The 22,923-nt window shown below is 42.3% G+C and overlaps 1 protein-coding gene across 7 annotated transcripts in view; it reads left to right on the top strand.

Annotated features, from left to right (window-relative positions):
• Positions 1–22,923, top strand: part of PCM1 (pericentriolar material 1) — a 116,820-nt gene that overhangs the window by 77,237 nt on the left and 16,660 nt on the right. For 5 of the 7 annotated variants that reach the window (XM_066573411.1, XM_066573413.1, XM_066573414.1 and 2 more), the window contains exons 18-28: positions 862–1,007; positions 1,689–1,870; positions 1,962–2,136; positions 8,644–8,975; positions 9,252–9,401; positions 10,304–10,476; positions 10,698–10,826; positions 14,884–15,004; positions 15,108–15,242; positions 16,502–16,638; positions 20,402–20,536. In XM_066573411.1, coding sequence (XP_066429508.1) covers positions 862–1,007; positions 1,689–1,870; positions 1,962–2,136; positions 8,644–8,975; positions 9,252–9,401; positions 10,304–10,476; positions 10,698–10,826; positions 14,884–15,004; positions 15,108–15,242; positions 16,502–16,638; positions 20,402–20,536 — 1,815 coding nt within the window. The remainder of the gene's footprint in view (positions 1–861; positions 1,008–1,688; positions 1,871–1,961; positions 2,137–8,643; positions 8,976–9,251; positions 9,402–10,303; positions 10,477–10,697; positions 10,827–14,883; positions 15,005–15,107; positions 15,243–16,501; positions 16,639–20,401; positions 20,537–22,923) is intronic. The other 2 variants (XM_066573416.1, XM_066573415.1) reach the window with 2 other exon arrangements.

Raw genomic sequence — 22,923 nt, forward strand, 5'->3', positions numbered from 1 at the left:
TACCCTCATCACTACTTTCCAAGATGGCTGCCACATTTTCCCCAATATGCATTTTAAAAACTGCATTTCTGACAATTCCCTGCTCTGTACTTTCTTCATGTGTGTATTCCCGCTAAGCATTTCCCTGGTATTGGTTAGCAGTCTGGTCCTGAGACCTGATGAGGAAAAAAAAGCTTCCCCTTGGTTGTTCCTACTAAGCAAGCCCGACAATCCGCTGGATTGTCTACAGGTCAGCAACCTGGGAATAAACCCTTCAGAAGTGCCAGGAGAAGGTGATCGTTAATAGATCTACGGACAAAAAGTCTAAAGCAGAACCACATTGCAAACTTTATTAACATTTGATTAGCATTCACTTGATAGCAGCTTTGCATTAACCTGGGAAACCCCTTTTAAGCCTTTGCCTGATTGTAATGTGATTTGCAGTTACTGAAGTAGAAGAAAGGAACCCATTTGAAGTTTTTCTCTCCGAGGCGAAGCATAATGGGGTCTTAAGAGATGCTATTAAAAAATAAATTAAACTCTTACAGATCTGTTAAGAGGTTGACTGTAGTTGAACCACTGTTCTCTGAGCATTTCCCAAAAAAATTCTTAATGGGTATTATAATGGCCAGTTATGTCATAAGGTTTGGCAGCAATTAGTTCTGCAGTGTTTTAGAAGACTAGTGTATGGTCAGGCTTCTGACATTTGGGATGATGGAGTCTATGGGAATCTGAGTCTGGAGATTCCCACTAACAGAATGAAATGACAGCGCAGACACAACAGTAACTCTCGAGAGGCCAACACTATCTGAAAAGAACAATGCTTTTAAGTTTTTGTTTAGTTTTTTCTTTATTTTATATAATGTGTTTTTTTTCCATTAGTCACTTTCCTACCTCTTGCAAAGCTTGTTCACAAATCCATACACTATGATGCCAAATAGCATGGGAACTCCTCAAGTCCACCTTGTAATGCACCAGCTGAATCAGTGCTACACTCAGCTTAATTGGCAGCAAAACAACATACAAAGGTGAGTGCCTGTTTATTATAGTGTTTGAAAGCTGGATTATTGAGATTTCTTTTATAGCTAATCATGCAGACTTGGGGCTCATTCACATGACCTCACGCGTAAAACGCTGCATGGAACACACCGCATTTGACCAGCCTTTGTGAGCCTTTTTGAATAAAGTATAACCCGGACCCCGAGTATTTGCTTTGTTGTGCCATTTTGTAAATTGTCGTCTTGGTTTTAAAAATTGCATTAAAAGAAGTTTTTCACTAATTACATTTATCCCCTATCCTGTGAATAGAGAATAAATGTGTGATTGCGGGGGTCCAACTGTTGGCACCACCATGAGATTTTTAGATCTGCACCCCCCCCCCAGATGCCCCATGTGAATGGAGCAGAGGTGCACATGCATGACCACCACTTCATTCACTTCCATGAGATTGAGGGAGATTGATACATTCAGCAAACTTTCTCCATATCATAAAAGTGAATGAAGCAGTGGTCACTCATGGGCACCACCTCTCCTTTCACATAGGGCAATTGGGATATGCAGATTTGGGATCTCTCAAGGTCCTACCTGTTGTGGCCCGAGTGATAAGGCATTTCCGCCCATCCTTTGTATAGGGGATAAATGTCATTAGTAGGAAAACCCCTTTAATATTTCTTTGTGTTTTTAATGGCTTACTACTTCTATATTTGCAGACTCAAACAGATGCTGAATGATCTGCATCAACAGCAGGAGCAGTTTCAACATGGACAAGAAAGAGGCAGCAGTGCTCCACCTCCTTCCACCCCAAATATATTAAATAATTTCAGTTTCCTCCCTTCTCCCATGAATATGTTCAACATGCCTCCATTTGGAAATTTTCCAAACATGATGCCAGGTATTTTTAAGTTCAGTCTGCTGTACTATGTTTGTCTGTTTGCTTGATTTTTACAATTGATTTTGGTTTGCTTATCTTAATTTTGACATAGGTGTAAATTTTAATCCAGTCTTTCAGCCTGGGATTGGAGACTTCACTTATAATGCTACCTCTCAGCCTGATGTACCACTCCAGCCTCATGATCCAAACATTTCGGGAAAAACTGAGTACATGGCTTTTCCCAAGCCTTTTGAAAGTAATTCACCCAGTACAGCTGATAAGCAAAGGTAATTTTTTTTATTCTTTCCTAGCACTAGCAGATGTAAACGTTTTCATTTTGTTCAATTTAGTGATTAGATATTTAAGTCTTTCCTAGTGATTTGAGTTAATATCTTTGCTTGGAACACAATTACAATGTGTTATCTGCATTAAAAGCAGTGAGGAGGAGACTGATTGAAGTGCTGCAAGAGCACTTGTGCGCCATTCACTGTCAATGGGACTTTGGAAACTCCTGAGCAACACCCGCTCGGATGTTTCCTTCAGCTCCATTGAAATTGATGAAGCTTTTATTGCGCATGCTCAGTTAACGCTCCCTTCTTGATGACTATTATAAACGAGGGCAGCGCTCCGAATGTATGAGGGTGGAGAAGTGAAGGTATAAAATATTAGCAGGGTTGACTAACCTGGTGTGATCGGATCACCCAAGAAAGGGCAGACTGTCGCACCTGAAATCCCTGATGGCTTTTCACATACCCGGTATGGAGTGACCACGAAATTCCCTTGTCATGGAGAACATCCACAGGTGGACAGCATCAATGGGATCCTGCTGTAGGTCTCAATCTCGTGAAGTATAAAACTTAAAAGTAAACAATACCCAGCGCTTCAGGGAATATAGCCATACAGATAGAGATGCTAGTCAACTTACTTTAGAGGAGTGTCTCTGTTGAGAACACCCCCTTAATCCTGGCCTGCTATATGCCACAACAGTGTTCACTTGGCCTCAAAATCAATGATCCACATTTTTGAATATTTTTTTAATTCTATATGTGCACCACCTAGCTGGTTGGTCTGGCATGTGCTTGAAAAAGGAGTTGAAGTTTCCTTAACCCATTAAGGACTAGGCACCGTAAATTTACGGTGCCTGGTCCTGGGCTTAAAGCACCGCCGATAGTAAAATTACGGTGCTTCAATCAATCAGAGGCAGGAACTGGTTATCCGCTGTTACTGACAGCTGATAACCCGGAGTTTTTAACCCTTTCTGCCTTCTGCTTCCCCGAGTACACAGTGCTCAATGAGCACTGTGTACTGAAAGTGAAACTACAGGTTCCCTGCTACAGCAGAGGTGGAGGGTCATACTAGACCCTGGCCAGCTCTGCCAGTGACTGTCACTGCAGGGGTTGTTTTTCCCTGTAACTGGGGCTCCTATGGATGCCCCAGCTGCAGTGGGAAACTGTCAAATAAAAAAAAGAATGTCCCCCAGAGGTCTTATATGACGTCATGGGGGACATAGATGGTGAAAAAACATAATTCTATACACCAGTAAAACAATATTACAGAACAAAACAACAATATATACATAAGAAAGAAAATAACACAAAGCCGACACCAACAAAAACAGCCGCCGTATGCGCCCTGTAAACCAAAACCATACATATTGTAGATCAAAACATCCAAAACAAAATAAGGAACCCATTCCCATACATTATTTTAGCATAAATATACGAAGTAAAAAAAAATAACTATAAATGTTAAAAAAAAAAAAGTGTTTTACCCCCATTAAAACTAAAAAATGGAATAAAAGTCAGTGAAAAAGATATTTAAAAAATCACCCTATATGTCACGGGGAAAAAAATGCAGTTAAAATAATTTTGGTAGCTAAAGGAAACAAAATAGGGCAGTAAAACCACCACATGGGTAAAATCTGGTCCTTAAGGTATAAAACAGCTTGGTCCTTAAGGGGTTAAAAGCTTTGCATCCTACCTCATTGTGGTGTTTGTTTCTAATTAAGTGTTAACTTCTATTAATAAGCCTAAGTAACTTGCACATCCGCATTGTGGCCCATTGTTTTTGAGCCCTGGTGAACACTTCTGTGGCGTATTGCAGACCAGGATTAGGTGGCTGTTTGCAGCGGAGACACCACTGTAAAGTAAGTTGACTAAAGGCCCTTTTATGCACAACGATTATCGCTTAAAATTTGTCAAACGGCTGAAAATGAGCGATAATCATTACATGTAAATGCGGGCATCGTGGGCTTTTCATTTGAACGATCATTTTAAATGTAACTTAAAATCCATTGTTAGGCTACTGAGAGATAAAGCAAACACATTTATCTCTCGTTAGACTGCAAGCTGTTCTCTCCACGGCATATTTACACTAGCCAGGAGAGAACAATGGAATCTGCCAGCAGCCGTTTGCACATCTGGCCACGAGTTTTAACACACGTTTGGCTCTGCAAACAATCCCTGCAGGCCCTTTTACATGCAAATGGATCGCAAAATCTTTCAGTCGTTTGAAAGATTATCTTTGCATGTTAAAGGGCCTTATTTCTTTATCTCTATGGCTATGTTTTCTGGTGCGCTTGGTATTATTTACTCATTTAAAGTTTAGTGTTTTTTTTCCCCCCCCTCTTGATGATGATATTGCTGCAGGGGAAGAAACAAGACCTTAAGTATAGCTGCTGCCACTGTAAGGCGACACTATGTGCAAAAAGAGGGCTTTCCACTAGCTACACCTCAGGAACCCATCTTTCACAATTCTTTAACAGGTAGAACCACTACTTAGGATGCAGTTGCACCTCTATCCTTCTGTAGTTAGCATAGAGAGGCTACTACGAGTGCACTTTAGCGCCCCCCCCCCCCCCCCCCCCAAATCCCAATAGGAGAAATATTTTTTGTACTGTGAGACTGCACCTACCATGATTACGGCTCCTGTGGAGTATTTAACACCTTACTCCCTCCTACAAGGGGAGCACTTTTAATACTATGAGCTCTGCATCTGACATGACTACATAGTTAAGCCAGCAGTGTCCGTTCTCCTTATTCAGTTCTATAGGAAGAGCCTGTAGGACCACAAGTGTCTTATCAGATATATCTATAGAGTTATGGTGGGCCTCATTACATTCGCAGCTGTATTATCCCCTTCCGTAGGTGAAGTATTGTAGTACCCTGACTCTCTATTTTGTAAATTCTATGCAGATTATTAAAGCCATTGTCCACCTAATCACCCTTGGTAATGCAATAACCAATATTTGCTATACAATATACTTTTTGGGGTCCAACTTCTTAGTTAGAGGTAAATTGAGCTCAGGAGATTAACTCACCACAACAATACTTGGTGTGATCAAAGTAATCTGTTTATTGATTGACAGGCAGCAGCTTTTATAGAGGCACAGGATCTAATTACAATAATTCAAATCTATTATTTTATTACCATTGGTCAAAGAAACAAATCTGCAAGAAAAGGAATTTAACATCTAAAATGCCAAATGCACACACGCATGCGCAGAAACGATCACGCGTGATTAACTTCTTGGAACGCAAGAGTACAATCTAAACCATAAATTGTTTAGAGAGAGACAGGTGAACAGGACGCAATGACCTGAGACATTCAATTTAGAGCCTTGGAATGTTCTAATCATTGAGGCCCCTTCTTATTCTTCAATACATTTTAGCAAATCTTGTTAAAAGAAAAGTACAAATAATTGACACAGAAGATGACTACTTGCTCACCAAATGGCTACGCATAGGATAGAACATGGAGTCATATTCATTTCACGAACACCCTCTTTTTTTGAGAAGAGTATTGTAGTAATGTGAGTTTCTACCTTGTACATTACAGGCGGGAAATTCGACTGCCTAATTTGTGGTAGTAGGGGGACTGTTTGCTCTTTCAATGTAATGAAGAGAAACACAGCTCTGTCTTAGTACCTCAGTTTCCCACTATCACAGAGTAGGTTGTGGGCTGTGGAATCCTGTGCCTACTGTTGTGTCTTATGTCTACTCCTGTGGGTCTCACAGCCGCAAACGAATGTACCTCTGGAAATCCTCGCCCCGCCCTGCAGTATACAGGCACAACTCAAAACAGATCTGTACTGATTGCATGGTGGTAATCAGTCAGTTTTTTTCTTCAGTAAGCGCCAATTACTCCCACACAAGTGATCGCTCGATTCATTCTTCCCTTAAACTCTGCATGTCTCAAATGGTATGCCAGTTTTGGACAGCATACATGTCCAAGGCTCGCATGCTATTTGAGACATGCAGAATTAAGGGAAGAGAGAATCTTGCGAGCATCAACCATTAGTCGACCTAGTCTCCACATATGGGGGATCCTTCTCCCTTCCCCGCAGTTTTCTCTTCCTGTTGTCGTCGTCCTGGCGTTATAGAATTGGAGACTGGAGCATCCCAGAACTTGTGTTTCTCTGGTGCTGTTGACTCTCAACTGGGACTTTGTTACCTTCACAGTGATTCTGGTCTTTAGCTTGTTTTATCACTCGGGTATAGACCCTGCAACACTCCTTACATGAATCTTCAGACTGTCCCTCAGGCTCCTGGACTCTCACAAACTGCAGTAGCAAAGCTTACCTAGATGACTAAATAAAAATGCCACATCACTGCCGCCACATCAGCGTCGCCGTGGCCATTGTTTATCTGAGGCTTGTGTAATCCTTTTCAGCAGTGTTTCTTCATTTTCTAGCGTTGTGACATCAGTTTACATGTGTACAAACTGATTAACTTAGTGTCCGTAGGCTTGGGGTATAGCCTGCATAGGAGGAGGCAACTTTTTTCCTAGTTTCAGGTCTATTAGACCATGGCTGAAGGTACATGGGCGTTTCTTCAGGCCATGTGCTGTCTAATTCCATGGACAGCATAAGCCCCCATTATAGCTTATGAAGCTATACACATGAGCAATTTTTCAGAAATTGATGCTTTGTGTAAAATAAACTCATGGCATGCCATATTCCTGTCTGCTTTTGTGGACAAAAGTAGCGCCTTCATTTTGCAGCTTCTGTGTAGTCTGGACTGTACAAGGACTGGAAGGATGTCCGTGTGCTGTCTGATGCAGGTTTAGTTTGTTTCTAGGGCATAACTCGCCTACGGCTCTGTGCCTCTAGCCTAAAGGCCCTGTTGCACGGGCCGATATTGGACCTAAGGCATCCCTCTGAATGACAACCGTAGTGTGCATATGATCGCTGATCCTCCCTTTCAGCGTCCATAAAACTGCTTTCTCCTCGGTTCTACGTTTCCTCGTGTAAACTGGATGCTGTACAGCCCGCCTATGGAATTGAATGATGTTAATTTGGTTTGTTTGTCCCCATAAGCAGATTATTTGCTTGTGTGAAGGTAAATGAAACGTGTACTGATCAACATGCATTTCGACTGACACTTGTTAGAGTGGACAGAGATCCCAGACAATCTAAAAGGGTCACAAGGGGGTATGTTCCCATGTAGCAGAAAATTGTTTCGGCTTGTCTGCAGTGGACAAACGGCACCAAATTCTGCTAAAAACCTGCAACGGACAACACTTCAAACTCTGCACCACTGGTGTGCAGTTTAATACAGTTTTCAATGCGGGCCAACAGCACATTTTACAGCATCGTGATGTTGAGGCGGAATTGGATTCTGATTGTGCACTGCCAACAAACTGCCTCATTTTCTGCTACGTGGGAACATACCCTTAAAAGATTTTTTTTTTTTTTTTTTTACAGTCAGAAATGCACAGCAAATTCTGATTACCGTGCGGTCTTTTCTGATAACTGTCGTTGTGGGGTTTTGAGAACCCCATCCACTTGTATTATACTGTAAATTAACTGAACATCGCCTAATAATCCATTTAGACACAACGTTTGTTGCTCAGAAGACCTCTTTTGATTGATAATTGTTGTGTGCATTTACACGGCAAGATGATCGCTCAAAATTCACTTAAACGGCGTTTTGAGTGAAAGCTTTGAGTTTTCACTTTGCATAAGTGTGTAAATGAAGGCTCATGCTGTATGCAGAAGACAAGCAGAACTGCTATCTTCTGCATACAGCTGTTTTCTTCTCAGAGCGCTCAGCTGGTATACAGCTGAGCGCTCTGAGCAGGGTATGCAGAACACGGGCAACCCTGCAGTGATTTTCGGGGAAGGGCTTTAAATATAAGCCCTTCCCTGAAAATCATCCATAGCATGTGTAAAAAAAAAAAAAAAAAAAAAAAAAATTTTATATATATATATCTCCTGCTGAAAGAGCTGTATCTGATTGGCTGAGCGCTATAACCAATCACAGGCAGCGCTCAGCCATTCAATGCGAAACTTACTGGGGGGTGACTGCAATACTCCGGTTGTGTTCACGTAGTGCTCAGCTGGTATACAGCTGTGCGCTCCAAGTGGGGTATGCAGAAGACAGCTAGACCGCTGTAGTCTTCATACTTCGGCTGTGAAAGAATAGCATAGCTTGCTGAAAGGGAACAATAAACGACTCGTTAACAAAGACTGCGCAATGTTTGTGCAGTTAGACCCAGCGATCTCGCTCAAAAGACGGCTTTGAGTGGTTTTTGAGCGAGAATCGTTGGGTCTAAATGGGCATTAAGGAGAAGATTCATTTAGTTTGGTAGGGATAATTATAGTCGTCTTTATAAGAGGCCAAGAGTTCTGTGATCAGTTCTTAACAGAATTGTAATCCATAGCATGGATTGTAGCATCTAATTCTCATCAGGTTTTATATAATGAACATTATTCTATACTGGTCATATTGTGCTTCTCTAAATTTTAAGTCGTTCATCTACAGAACCTACAATTATAATATATTGTTTCTCAGAAACTCTCCTAAAGCAACTGAAGATGGAGAACACAGTAGACATCATCGGTTAGAAAATCAAAATAAAGACCAAGGTACATCCCCTCCTTTTATGGACCCTGAACATTCAGCCTTTGCAAACTCTGTCCAACAATCAAGGCAGTGTGATGAAGAGTCTGTGGAGAGTTTGAGCAGTTTACCTGGGCCACTAGATCCTACAACAGTCACAAAAATATTCAAATCCCAAAAAGCATCAGCCCAAGCAAGCCTGGCATCGAAGGATAAGACTCCAAAGACGAAGAACAAGAAAAGAAAAATATGCCATAGAAAAAGTAAAGCATTGAAGAACCATGGTAGTAATGATTATTTTATTTACATTATTTGTGTGAGACAAATTAAAGGCACTACATTTTGCTTTCCAATAAATATATATAATTAAAACACCTAAGCTCTTAGGGATATCTGCCAGGCACAAGGTTTGTATGGAGTGGCCTTGAGAGCCAAGCCCTCTCCATACATGGCGAATCCCAGCTATGGAATACAGCTGTCATGCAACCATGTAAAGATGGCTGTGTCCTGAAGGGGTTAAGGGATTCACTTATTCTTATTGTTCTTTTACTTTTGCACAGATCTCCACAGTGCAAGTGTCTCCGGCTCTGCTAAATCTAAGGAGAGCAGCAACAAACATGCCCAGACTGAGCAAATAACTGAAACAAATCCCAGTTGTGATCACCTAGAACGACTGAGAAGGGACAATAGAACTGTCGATGTGTCTTCAGGTACTTTTTATCTATTTATTAAAAAAAATAATTTGTGCTTGTTGTAAAAATGGAAGAGGATTTTTAAGGCCTCATGTGCACGGCAAAAATCAAACTTTAAAAACTGCGCGGGTCTCCCGCACACGTGATCTGCGACCATAGTCATTGGGCACTCGCAGGTAATTAAATACCTGCGGATGTCGTTTTTCCTGGCGCGCGGATCACGCTCGTGGTAAAACAACCACAGCATGCTCCATTTTTGTGCGGTTTTCCCGCACGGACTGCTTCCACAACTTCCATTGAAGCCAGTGGAAGCCGTCCAGATCCGCAGGACAGACACAGCTGTCACTGCGTCCGTGCCGCGGGAAAGCAGGAGTGTAAAGAAAAGAAAAGACGGCACATGCGCCTGGCACGCCCCCGGCATCCCGAGCACATCCGACGTGCAGAAGAAAGAAGATCTGGCTCGCAGCCACAGAGGAGAGCCCCGCAGCGTGCGGACAGGTGAGTATAATTTATTTTCTGGCCTCATGTCTGCGCGCCGGATGGAATCTGCTGCAGGATTCTGCATGTGGAAACCATGCGGGCCCGTGGACATGAGGCCTAAGTTTTTAAGGAATCTTATTGCTGAGTATCATTCAGCTAATTTATTTGTTGAGTAATTGTGTTACAACCCTGCTATTATACCTGTGAAGAGCAGCACAGCTCCATTCAAGTAACCTTGCACACATGGGGTGGTCGAGAGCACGACTGTGCATGGGAAAATTGAGAAGGGGACACATTAGTGAACTCAGTGCTGCAGCCCCCTTATGCTCAGGCTTGGTTGGGTCCTATAGGTTGGACTGTCACACGTCGTAAAACTGATGGGACATCCCTTTTAAGTGATTTTTTTCAAATTGCTGGTAATGCCTTATTTTACTTTGCAGAGGCAGGAAGTGACTTTTCTATGTTTGAAGCATTGCGTGATACCATTTACTCCGAAGTCGCTACGTTGATTTCTCAAAACGAATGCCGTCCACATTTTCTTATTGAGCTCTTCCATGAACTCCAGCTTCTGAATACTGATTATCTAAGACAGAAAGCACTTTTTGCACTACAGGTAATATCTCTTGTGCCTTGCTGACTGTTTCACTGTGACATTCTTTTCATCGTTAACACCCTTGTCTGTGGTTAGGAAATGTTGCTTTTTTCTATTTGCTGTATCTCTAGAATTGTAGCTCAGCCCCACATCACTTAATAAGCATATGAAGAAAAATAATGCTGTTCCTGGAAAATGTTATACTATCAAACACCACCTTTAAACTTATTATATCTTTGTAGGATATCGTAACCAGACGTGTCACAGAAGCTACAGACAAGCATGACAGTACCAAGCCTGTGGAGTCCATTGGGTGGATGCAATCCAACTCTGAGCTTACCCCAAGTGAAAGCCTGGCTACAACAGATGATGTATGCATTAAATGTCTTTACATCTCTTCTTATACTATCCTTTACTATGAAGGAAATGTAAATTTTGGTGCTTCTATTATGAGGATGCATCTGAAAATTTGAAGGGGTATTCCCAAAACTGACAATCACCTATCCTGTGGGGGGATACGTGTGATTGGTGGGGTCCATGGCAGAGACCCCAACCCATCTCTACAACTGGGGTTCCTTTAGCTCCTCCTCTCTTCACTGCTCGCTCACTGCACCCACCTGAAAAAGTTCATAAAACAGCATGCTATGAAACTTGCTACCTTTTTTTTTTTTTCTTCTTGTGTGCATGATTGGGGGACGCTGCCGAAGAACTGTGGGTATAGCAACTGCCACTAGGATGGCGGATACTAAGCAGAAAAAGTATTAGCTCCTCCTAATAGCTATTTTTCTGCTGCAGGCACCAAGCTTACCACTTTTGACTTGGTGTCCATAGGAGGCAGACCTGTTTGTCGCTGGTCTTCAACAATTTTTTGGATTCCGAGCCTACAGGGAGGCAGAACTTTCCCTGTTGCTGCACTGAGGAGAGCGAATAGAACGAAGTGAACTGTTCTGTTGCCTGCCCTGACTTCAAAAGAAAAGGAGACCCGTTCAAGCACGTGCTATAGTGCCCCTCTTTCACCTGAGGACTCCATTGCTCTGTAAAAGCAGCCGAGTACAGGTGCATACACTGTTGGACTTATAGAATCCACTTTTTCCTCGATAGAAGGATGTCATTGGAGACTTTTCCCTTCCGATGCCCAAAGCGGTTTCCTAATGTGGAGTTTAATGTTTTGAACAGGGAATGGAAGCATCCCAACAAGCACTTCACTAAAGCTAATCGTCTGGATCTCATGTATCCTTTTCCGAAAAACCTTTGTAAAAAAGTGGTAATCTTAACCAGCAGTGGATCCCCCAGTGTCCCGTTTGACTAAACAAACCACCCTTCTTATAGCGGACACTTAGTCTTTTCAAGACTTGCGTTACAGGAAAATGGATTCACTAGCCAAGACTTCCTTTTGAAGCAGTCAATTCGGGCCAGTTTTCGCTACTACCTGGATCAGCATGGCCTCTACTGAATGGGCTAAACAATTACGCCGAGGTATTCTTTCTAGATCTGCTCTGAAAGAATTGGCAGACCTTGTGGATCAAATTACCCCTGGCAGAGAAGTTTTATATGCGAAACTTCCCTGGATACAGCCAGACTCTTGGCTTTTGCATTGGGGGCTTTGGTATCCTTCTTCCAAGACACTGTGGCTAAAATCCCGGGATGTAGATGCCTCTCCAAAAGGTCCTTAACAGGCCTTCCTTTTGTTGGCTCAAGACTTTTTGGAGCCAGACTTGATGAGATCATCTCGGAGGCCACTAGTGGTAAGAGTTCTCACCTATCAAAAAACAGGCCTAGACGTCAAGATCCTCTGCACTATCAAAAAACAGGCCTAGACATGCAAGATCCTCTGCACAAGTAAAGACCCCCATTTTCGCTCCTTTCGCTGCTCTGGAGTTCGGATAGTATGAAGAACCTTAGCCCTCAAAGTTCTCTTCCACTAAGTCTTTTGCATGGAGGGCAACCCTCCATCCCCAATCCCCTATCTTGATGACATCATGTTAAAAGTCCTGATCCGCCTGGCCAACCTGGAGAGTCTCAACATCACTGTTGAAACTCTGTCCAGGTTTGGATGGATAGTCAACCACTCAGTCTTCCTCCTCAGTCGCAACGACTAGATTATCTTGGTGTCTTCCTTGACATGGCCAAACCCTGTGTCCTACTTCTCCTTCAGAAGTAAATATTCTCTCTGCAAACTCTGAGTCCTATAACCATTCGTTACTGTATGAGAATGCTGTGGCTGATGGTTTCCTCCCGTGAGGCGATTTGATTTCCCCAATTTCACACTCTGCCTCTCCGGTGGACTTTTCTCTCATGGTGGGACAAATCCTTGGACTCTTGATCGACAGATCTGCTTACCCATACAGTGCTCTCTTCTTTGGCTAAATTCTTGACAGATCAATCTGGGGCACTCCTTTCTACCTGTCCTATCAAGTATACTCCACAGATGCCAGTCCCCTCAGCTGTGGGGGGCACTCTGTGAATCTCAATGTTCTAAGCACTTGGACCATAAAGCGGTCCCCACTACCAATAAATGTGTTGAACTTTAGGCCATTTTTCTGTTGCTTCATCACTTCGCACCCCAGCTGACAGGCCCACCAGTTTGGGTTAAAGCGGACATCACATACATAAATCATCAAGGCGGAACTCTCAGCACGGAGGTTACGGCAGAAGCCACAAAAATCTTAACATCGTCTGAAGACCATCTTCCAGCTCTCTTGGCAGTCCACATTCCAGGGGTGACAACTGAATTGCAAACTTCCTCAGCAAGGAGACAGTCGACCCGGGAGAATGGGAACTAAATCCCAAAGGATTTCAAGCACTTTGTCGACGGTGGGGGTCAACCAGGCGTCAGTATGACTATGTCTAGAATCAAACGCAAGCTACCAATATTTGTGTCCAGGTTTCAAGATCCACAATCTCGAGTAATAGATGCACTTGTAATTCCATGGATGGACTCTCAGTTCCCGTAAATCTTTCCCCCCTTCCTGTTAATTCCACGACTTCTCCCAAGATCAAGATGGAAGGGATCCCGGGGATTTTCATTGCCCCAGGTTGGCAGATCTCGTTGACTTGCTTGTCTACTCCCTGTGGCGCCTTCCTCTTCGAGATCTTCTCCTACAGGGCCCGCTCTTACTCCCAAGTTTGTCCACACTTCATTTATGAAGCCCTCCTCCTCTTGGCTTTATCAACAACCTAATTTCCACCCTACGCATTTTTCTTTATCACACCTCCTGTCCTTCTTACAGCAGGGTCTGGATATGGGTTTAGGCCTTTGTTCCTAAGCACTCACCCAGTATATTAACACTTTCCACATATATTTTCCTTCTTGTTGGATTAATTCTCTTGAGTTGCTACATCGAGTTACAGTTTTTAATAGTTGCTCATGTCTTCCTTTTTTTTTTTTTTTCAAATATCCTACTTGGCTGTTCCTATTGCTTTTATGCAAACTTGTTAGCTCCTCCTGCTAGCTATACCCCTATACCCCTCCTGCAGACACCAGCTATCACTTTTTTTGCTTGGCAGTCCAGCCTCTAGTGGCAGCAGCTCTATCCACGGGTTTCAGCTGTGTCCTGCAGTGACGGAGATGAGAAAGAGATGTTGCCTTAAAGGGGTTGTCCCGCGGCAGCAAGTGGGTCTATACACTTCTGTATGGCCATATTAATGCACTTTGTAATATACATTGTGCATTAATTATGAGCCATACAGAAGTTATAAAAAGTTTTATACTTACCTGCTCCGTTGCTAGCGTCCTCGTCTCCATGGTGCCGACTAATTTTTCGGCCTCTGATGGCCAAATTAGCCGCGCTTGCGCAGTCCGGGTCTTCTGCTTTCTTCTATGGAGCCTCTCGTGCAGGATGCCGGCTCCGTGTAGCTCCGCCCCGTCACGTGCCAATCAGGAGGCTGGAATCGGCAATGGACTGCACAGAAGAGCTGCGGTCCACGGAGGAAGAGGATCCCGGCGGCCATCTTCACCGGTAAGTATAGAAGTCACCGGAGCGCGGGGATTAAGGTAAGCGCTCCGGTAAGCTTTCTTTACGTCCCTGCATCGGGGTTGTCTCGCGCCGAACGGGGGGGGGGGGGGGGGGTTGAAAAAAAAAAAACCCGTTTCGGCGCGGGACAACCCCTTTAAGTACAAAAATCTTGTTTTTTTTTCCCTTAGGTTATTTTTCATGGAATCTATATTTGTGTCTATGTATAAAATGAGAACACTGAATCATACAGTATGGGCCCATGGCATCGTACAGGCAGCATATTGCAGATCTTTAACCTGTCTCTGTGCTTCAAGCCTCAGGCACATTTATTACATTTTTATGGAGAGCTCATAGACAGTATGTTACCTAGTAATAATTATGTAAGCTTAGAGGTCTTCTTAGATGTATAACAACGTACATTTTTTTTTTTTTTGATTGGATAGCATACTGATTCAATCTGTTTTGTTTTTAGGAAATGTATACAAAAAACGCCAACGGTCCAGCTTGCAATGAGGCGGAACAAAATGATGGCGATAATCTTAGCAATTTGTCAACCTCTTCCAATTTTGAGCCTTTTGCTACTGATGATCTTGGTAGGTTTCAAACATTTTGTTGCGTTCTATTGACTGCTAGCTCTGCCTGTCTGCCGCCTGGCTTGTTACTGATTTCCAGCTTGTATTGTCCATTTATTTACAGGTAACACAGTGATTCATTTAGATCAAGCACTGGCAAGAATGAGAGAATATGAGCGCATGAAACTTGAGAGTGAAAATAATTTAACTGCTGACTCATGCAATAATAACGTTAACAATAATGCCACTAACCTAGAAGGTAAATTCTCAAGTTATAGATATATACACACACACCTATACCTACATTGACACTGCTAACAAATACTTACACTAGTCCCAAAAACAGCCTGCCACATTTACTGGCTGAAATCTAAAAGAATGTACCAAAGGCCTCATTCACACAGCTGTATGCATTAAGTGCTGTGTGGATCACACCGCGTCTTACCGCTGTGGGAGCTGACGATAAGCCGGCTATTGGCAGTGTATGGCAACGATGGTGCACTGTGTGTGACGGTGGATCTCACGCACACTGTCATGCACAGTGTTACTTGTATCTTTATTTATGTTTGAATTCCCGGCTCTGTCTCACAGCATTGTTGCGTATGCAACATCACCCATATACAATGTATTGTGTATGAGCAGCGTTGCATAGGCTACCCATAGAAAAGTATAGGGCTGTTCATATGTGATACGTGGTAAAATAAAGCATGATATGATCTTTTTCACATGCTTAGATATATGCTAATATGAATAAGTCAATGAAAATCCATGTACTTTCCTTGACTCCATTTACCGTATAATACACGGTAAAATCACGGTTGTAAGAATGAGCCCTTAGAACGCGAGAGCACTTCATGTACCAATGCTAGTTAAAAAGGTTGTCTGTTCAATGTTTACGCGAACAGACTTCTCATGTGTTAAAATAACACATCCTTTTATGCTCCCGGCTCCCTGCGCTCTGCAGTTCTAGTCTCCCCTCTAAAATGTTGTTGACAGGCTTACGGCAGCCACTGACAGCTCAGTGATCGAGTGCTAAACTCCTTATTCACGCATTATAACTTTGCCTAAGGTTCTGTCCACATCTCATTTTTGACTATGTTGGATGTATACGTGAGGGGTATTTAAAATCTATACGGCGCAGTGTTTCGTTTTTTTTCCCCTTTTTACGTTGTCCCTCTGCATAGCAGAGTGAAGTAGACTGCGCTTTACTATACAACAACAAAAGCATATATTTGCATGTACTAGGTGTATCAAAGGCCTATGGATTTCTGGAAGGCATACTTGGGGGAATTCTCCCAACCTTACTTTTAACATAGCTAAAAACCAAATGTAAAAAGAGCAATTTAAAACGTGAAATGCTTGATCTAGTTGCATTATTTCTTCCAACGGTTACAGCTCACACAGAATTGCTTTATTACTTGATACGATCAGTTGATTTGGAATTTTGCATGCATTTGATGAAAGCAAATGTGTCACAAGAACGTATTATCTTGGAGTTAATTCTTTCTTTTTGAAAAGGTTCCAATGAGGACGAGGCCGGCCACAGCAGGTTGTACAATGAAGACGGAACTGCAGTTCCTTGCCCACGAATTGATACTCAGCAGCTTGACCGACAAATTAAGGCGATTATGAAAGAAGTCATCCCCTTTTTGAAGGTGAGAACAGCTTGCATGCTTTCCCCTATGCACGGATTGTATCGTGGTTATTTTTGATAATTGTAAGGAATAAATGGGTACTATTTTTTTTCTAAATAACAAAAGGAAAGTATACATAAAATTGGCTAAACTTCATCTGTGATGACCGCGTCTCCAACTGTGTGAAGCGAGTCACATGACTTGCATTGTATGGTTTGATTATAGCGCCATTTGACTTGTGCAACTTGTTTGTGTTGGAGTCAGACTACAATAAAGGTGCTATTGTTATCTACTGGTCTTGGGAGCAGCATGTTCTGAGTTCTGACTGCATTGTGTCTTAATAGGATCACTCCAGGACAAATTCCATGTAGGTCTAGGAGCCAGCAAGAAGAATCGGGGAAATTCATTATTAAAACGTGTATACAGATGGTCCCATACTTGCGAACGTTCGGGTTACAAACTTTGCTACATACAAACAAAATTGTACAGAGATCGGACAGGCATTCTATCAAGCCATGCCATAGACACTCTGCATAGGCAGCCCTGGGGCCTTTCAGAGGGCCCCATCTGCTTTGGCAACCGCACAGCAAACGCTCTTATTGCGGGGGGGCAGTGCGGGACCCCTGAACCTCGATCGTGGCATTTAAAGGGTTAACCAGTCTGCTCAACGTCTCATCGGAGCTGTTGTCGGCGGGTATCGGCTGTAAGAAACAGGTGGCACCTGCATTGTATGGAGTGAGATCTACCTCCAATCCCCCTCCATACGAACATTTGTTCGGACCTATGAACAAGTGCACTTATGAACAGCTTCCTGGAACGGAACTTGTTTGTAAGTAGGGGACCTGCTGTATTAGAATCTGCAGTGTATGAACATGCCCGACCTAAAAAGCAATATGTACATCTGCATGGATGTGCAGGCACATTTTTACTTATATTGTACCAGTTTTAATACATGGGGGGGGGGGGGGGACAGTTATTTCCATCATCCTGAAATCCACAACGCATGTGAATGAGGTTTTGTAAAATTGAATTATCATACTGTATATAAAAAGCGCCCCGTAAATCTAATTAAATCGCAACCACCCACAATTGTTTGTTTTTAAGAATGTAGCCCACACTGGATAAACCTGACCACATTTATTCTTGTACACAAGGACAAAAAAGTAAATGTAGCGTGATTTGTGACTTATTCTCGCGCATCTTTGCCTATTTTATGTGTCGCATAGTTTTTACCTTTTACCAGCATCTGTTGCAGTTCAGTTTTGGGTCTACCTGGTATTCTTTACTTCTTTTTCATCTGCTTCTCCATCTGTTTACCACGTAACTTGTTTTAGATTTGTTCATGTACCGTGAGTATTAGACCTGCGTATTTACACATTAGGCTGAATTTGTCATGTCGGTGCAAAACTGGAACGTTAAAACATTTTTTAAAGTGTTGTAATTGAATGACTGGTTCTTAAATGGGGCGGCCAGGTATTAACACCTTAAGGACTTGGCTCCTTTTTCCCATTTTCATTTTTTCCTCCCCACTTTGATAAATATATTTTATGATTTTTTTTTTTTATTTTTTATTTTTTTAATCCACGTAGAGGTCTGAGGGCTTATTTTTGGATAGATGAGTTGTATTTTTCAATGATACAATTTAATATACTATGTAATGTACTGAAAAACTTAAAAAATTCTAAATGGAGTGAAATAAGGGAAAAAATGAAATTCCGCCATCTTTGGATAGGTCTATTTTCTATGGCGTACACACTGCAACAGAAATTGCATAACTTTATTTTGTCAGCGCGAGTACTGCGATACCAAATTTATATATATATAATTTTTTTTTTTTTCCTGCCGCCACCTGACAGCCATAACCTTGTCATTTTTCAGTTGACATAGATATGCAGGGGCTCATTTTTTTTGCCAGATGTGTAGTTTCTATTGGTACCACTTTAGAGTACATATGACTTCTTGATTGCTTTTTATTACGCTCTTTTTTTTTTTGTCAACTCGTCTCCAAGAAAGAAATGTATTTCTGGCATTTTTCCTAATTATGTCCACCATGCCGGGAAAATAATGCATTCCTTTGGTAGATCAGAGTTTTATCGATGCAGAAATACCAAATGTGTGGGGGTTTTTTGGTTTTTTTTTTAATGCAAGTAGCAAAAGGAATTTTTCTTTTTTTATAACTTATTACTTTTTTTAAAAAAATATTAATACAACTTTTTAAAACTAATTTTAACAGTTTTTTTTCCAGCTCCGATAGGGGACAAGAACTTGTGATGTTTGATCGCTCCTGCAGTATGATTTAATGCCATAGCATTACATTATACTGAGATCTAACAGGCAATCTATCAAGCCATGCTACAGGTATGGCTTGATAGGAAATCTGCAATGGCAGCCCTGGGGAATTTCAGAAGACCCCCGACTGCCATGGCAACTGCACAGCACGCTGCAATCTCATCATGTGGCTGTACTGTACCCCCGAACATCGATCAGGGCATTTAAATGCTGCTGTCAGAATTTGTGGCATTTAAAGGATTAAGCGCTCCAATCAGTGACTCTGCTGATCGTAGCTGTTTCTAGCAGGTTTTTGCTGTAAGAAGCAAATAGCCGGCACTCACATTTTATAGAGCGGGATGAACTCCAACCTCCCCCTTCTATACAAACCATGAACCTCCAGACGTAAATGTACATCCTATAGCGTTAAGGGGTTTGTTTAGTTACCGGTGTCCAGACAACCTTGCGTAATGGCACCAACTGTTTTAAAACAGAGCAGTACATAGTCGACCTCTGCTTCAGAGATCCAGCACTGTTGCCCTCCCATCCTTTTGGTGATGGTCATAGTAGAAGACGTCGATGGAAGTTACCTGACCACTGCAGCCAATTTGGACCTCTGGGACCCACCTTGATTATGAGAATGAAGGGAATGCAGCACTGGTTTAGTGCCAATCTCCTTCTAAATGTCTTCCGTACTGTGGCATTCATGGCCAGAGCTCATCCGTATACGCACACACAAGTTCTAAGTAGTGACATGGCAGAGGATAGAAAAACCCCTTTATAACTTTAATCCCCTTTTTCTCCCCAACCGTCGCTCACCACAGATTCCAAATGCAAAAGCTCTTGGTTGCTGATGCATAAGCTGCGCCTTGGCATTCCATTTACTTTTGGACTCCTCATGTGGCAGTGCAGTACGTACCAGGTCCAGCTGCTAATTGTGTGATTAGTGAAAATCATTGATTCTGCACTCCTTGTTAGATGCTATTATATCTTGTCTTATACGTGTTGTAGGTTGCGGTATTTCTAGACACACGCCCGTATACTGTTTGAATTTTTCTATGGTTCAGGTATCTGGTGAAGCCAAGGAAATAGTTTAATACGTAATGGCTGTTTTTCTTTCCACTAGCAATTCATAGCAGTTTCTCTGAGTTCTTGTATCAGAGAAAGTGATCAATTTATATCTGAAAATTAGCTGTGGGCCAAACATGAGACTAAATGTCTGTATGTGGACATAAGCATATATTGGCTTATTTGCAACCGTCTGCTAAAAGCATGATACGAGCTCATGTTGTGAAATATGCCAAGATGTGACTATAAAGAGATATTACAGGGGAAGGATGATATTTTTCGTAATAATTTCATCTTGCGCCCCTTGTATATTTTTGAGGACACCTCTGCAGGAGAACTTGAAGAAACAGGTAAGAATAGAGTCTTGCTTTTATATTACTTGGGTACATTGTGTCAGTTGTTCACATGTTTAATGCCATTTGCTGAAGCTCATTGTTTGTGTTTGCAGGAACATATGGAGGAAGTGTGCTCTCCTCATCTCCTGACTTCTATCAGGCGGATGGTCCTGACTCTGACGCAGCAGAATGATGAGAGCAAAGAATTTGTCAAGTTTTTTCACAAGCAGTTAGGCAGTATACTACAGGTATGTAATGATCTGATATATGCTTTATAGAGCCATCTTTTGTTAACTCCTTAAAATTACAGGTCATAAGTTTATGTCCCATCTGGGGGGGCGCTTAATGCAGCAGGACATAAACCTGCATCCGGTTGATGACATTGGCTCAGAAGTAAGCCTCCACCATCCTGCAGTAGGAGCGGGCTGTAACTGACAGCCGGCCACCCACTGCAACAGCAGGGATCGATAAGAACATAGATTCTTACTTTTAACCCCTTACATGCCCCAATCAGTGTACATCATGTAATCGCAGAAAGCAGATGGGTCGCCATGGCAACTGCATGCCATACGCTGGAGTCCAGACCTGCCGTGGCCTGTGATTGCTATTGTGAGCGATACCGCATTGCAATACAGAAGTACTGTAATTGTTATCGTAGCGATCAGAGCTTTTATACTTCAAGTCTCCTACATGGACATAAATGTAAAAAATTAAAAATTTTTATTTTTAAACTTTTTCCAAATACTAATGACCTGTCTAGTAAATTGAATACATTACTTATCCTACATTGCAAAAACCATTAAAAGAAAACTCATTAAAAAAACTGAAGTTATTAATAAAAAGGTGTATGTACCCCATAATGCTCCAAGTAGAAACTACAGCTCGTCACCCAAAACAAGCCCTCACAGAGCTCCGTCTATGGAAAAATAAGAAGTTATGGCTTTTGAAAAGTAGGGATAAAAATCCCCCGAAAATCATTACGTCCTTATGCCCAAAATAACCATGTCTTTAAGGTGTTAAGCTGATAATGGAAAATTGCTCTCACAACTTCAGAAATGTTTTAATAAAATATGCATGGTTTTAGAACATTATGAAGATGTCTTATTTCTAAGGTAGTGGCCAACTAGCGCAGAGAAAGCTTTGATGTACAAAAAGCTATATATTCCCCCTTCCATACAGCTATGTTTTCTTGTTAGCATGTCTTAGGTCGCCTGCAGACAGCTGGGTCGGATCCCGCTGCGAGAATTCTTGCAGCGGGATGCGGTCCTGTGCCCCTGCAGAGACCTGTGGCTTACCCGCTCCCGGTATCTCCTCTCTGCGCTGTGTGCTGGCTGCCGCCCAGCCGGCGCATGCGCAGAGAGGAGCCGGGCCGTCGCATCTGTGAGACCCGCACAAAAATAGGACATTCCGCAATTTGTTTTCCGCGTGTGTTTTCACGTGGACAAATCACGGCCGTCTGCCTAGGATTGCGTTTTCTAATGCAATCCTATGCAGGCAGGCACGAGTGGAAATTCTGCGGGAAATCCCACTGTGGAATTTCCGCCCGTGTGCAGGTGGCCTTACACTGATAAAAGCTAACCATGGCCGAATATGTGATGCCATTTTTTTTTTGTTTGTTTTTGTTAGCTGTTTAGTCATTCACAATCCTAAAGACTCCCTCCCTCCATATTTTTTGGTTTTGCCCTGCTTCTTTCAGTTGTGTGATATCCATGACAGTATCAGCCATCGTGTCTTTGGTGACCAGGTTGTCTTTTACCACTGATCTGTCCAAGCATTGTAGATTTTTCTAGTGACTGCTCGCATTACATGGCCAAAATACTTGATCCTAAGCCGGGCCATCTTGCCCTCCAGTGATATATCTGGTCTTGTATGATTCGGGGTTTCTCTGTTTGTTACTCTCGCAGCAGCTTTCGCCAGCACCACAGCTCATACACATAAATGCTCCTATCATTTTTTTTTTTTCGCAGTCCAGCTCTCACATTCATACATGGCTATGGGGAAAATTTGATGGTTTGCACTATCCTGCGTTTAGCTCCTATGCCGATACCATTGCTTTTCCAGATTTTGTCCATGTTTAGCATCACCCCCAATGCTATATGATGTTTTATCTCTGGAACAGATTTCCCATCCTTGTCAATCTTCAAACCAATGAAGATGAAGGATCACACACATTCTACGGCCTATTTTGATTTGAATTTGGTCTATTTTTTTGCATTCATAATGTTTGCTGCGTTTAAATTCCGGTTGAGGCCTATTTTTCCACTTTCCGTTTTAATCTTACATATCCACATGACCACTTTCGCATATAGGTTAAACAAGAAGGGTGAGAGTAATCAGCTCTACTAGACACCTTTGTCGATCCCAAAGCCAATTTGTGTCCCCATACTGTGTTCTCACAGTGGTGGTTTTTTGATTTGGTATAAGGTGATTTTATAAGCTTAACCAAATTCGCCGATATGCCCAGCTTTAGTAGGGCATGCCATAGCTTGTCATAATCGATGCAGTCAAAGGCCTTGTTGTCTATTAGGCACAATTTAGATATCCTTTTGATGGACCATGAAAAAAGCTTGAGAACATCACAGGTCTGCAGTATGGTCACGGGTGCTGCGTCCTTGCCGGAATCCTGCCTACGCAT

Source organism: Eleutherodactylus coqui, chromosome 7 (assembly GCF_035609145.1).
Source record: "Eleutherodactylus coqui strain aEleCoq1 chromosome 7, aEleCoq1.hap1, whole genome shotgun sequence".
Classification (NCBI taxonomy): domain Eukaryota; kingdom Metazoa; phylum Chordata; class Amphibia; order Anura; family Eleutherodactylidae; genus Eleutherodactylus; species Eleutherodactylus coqui.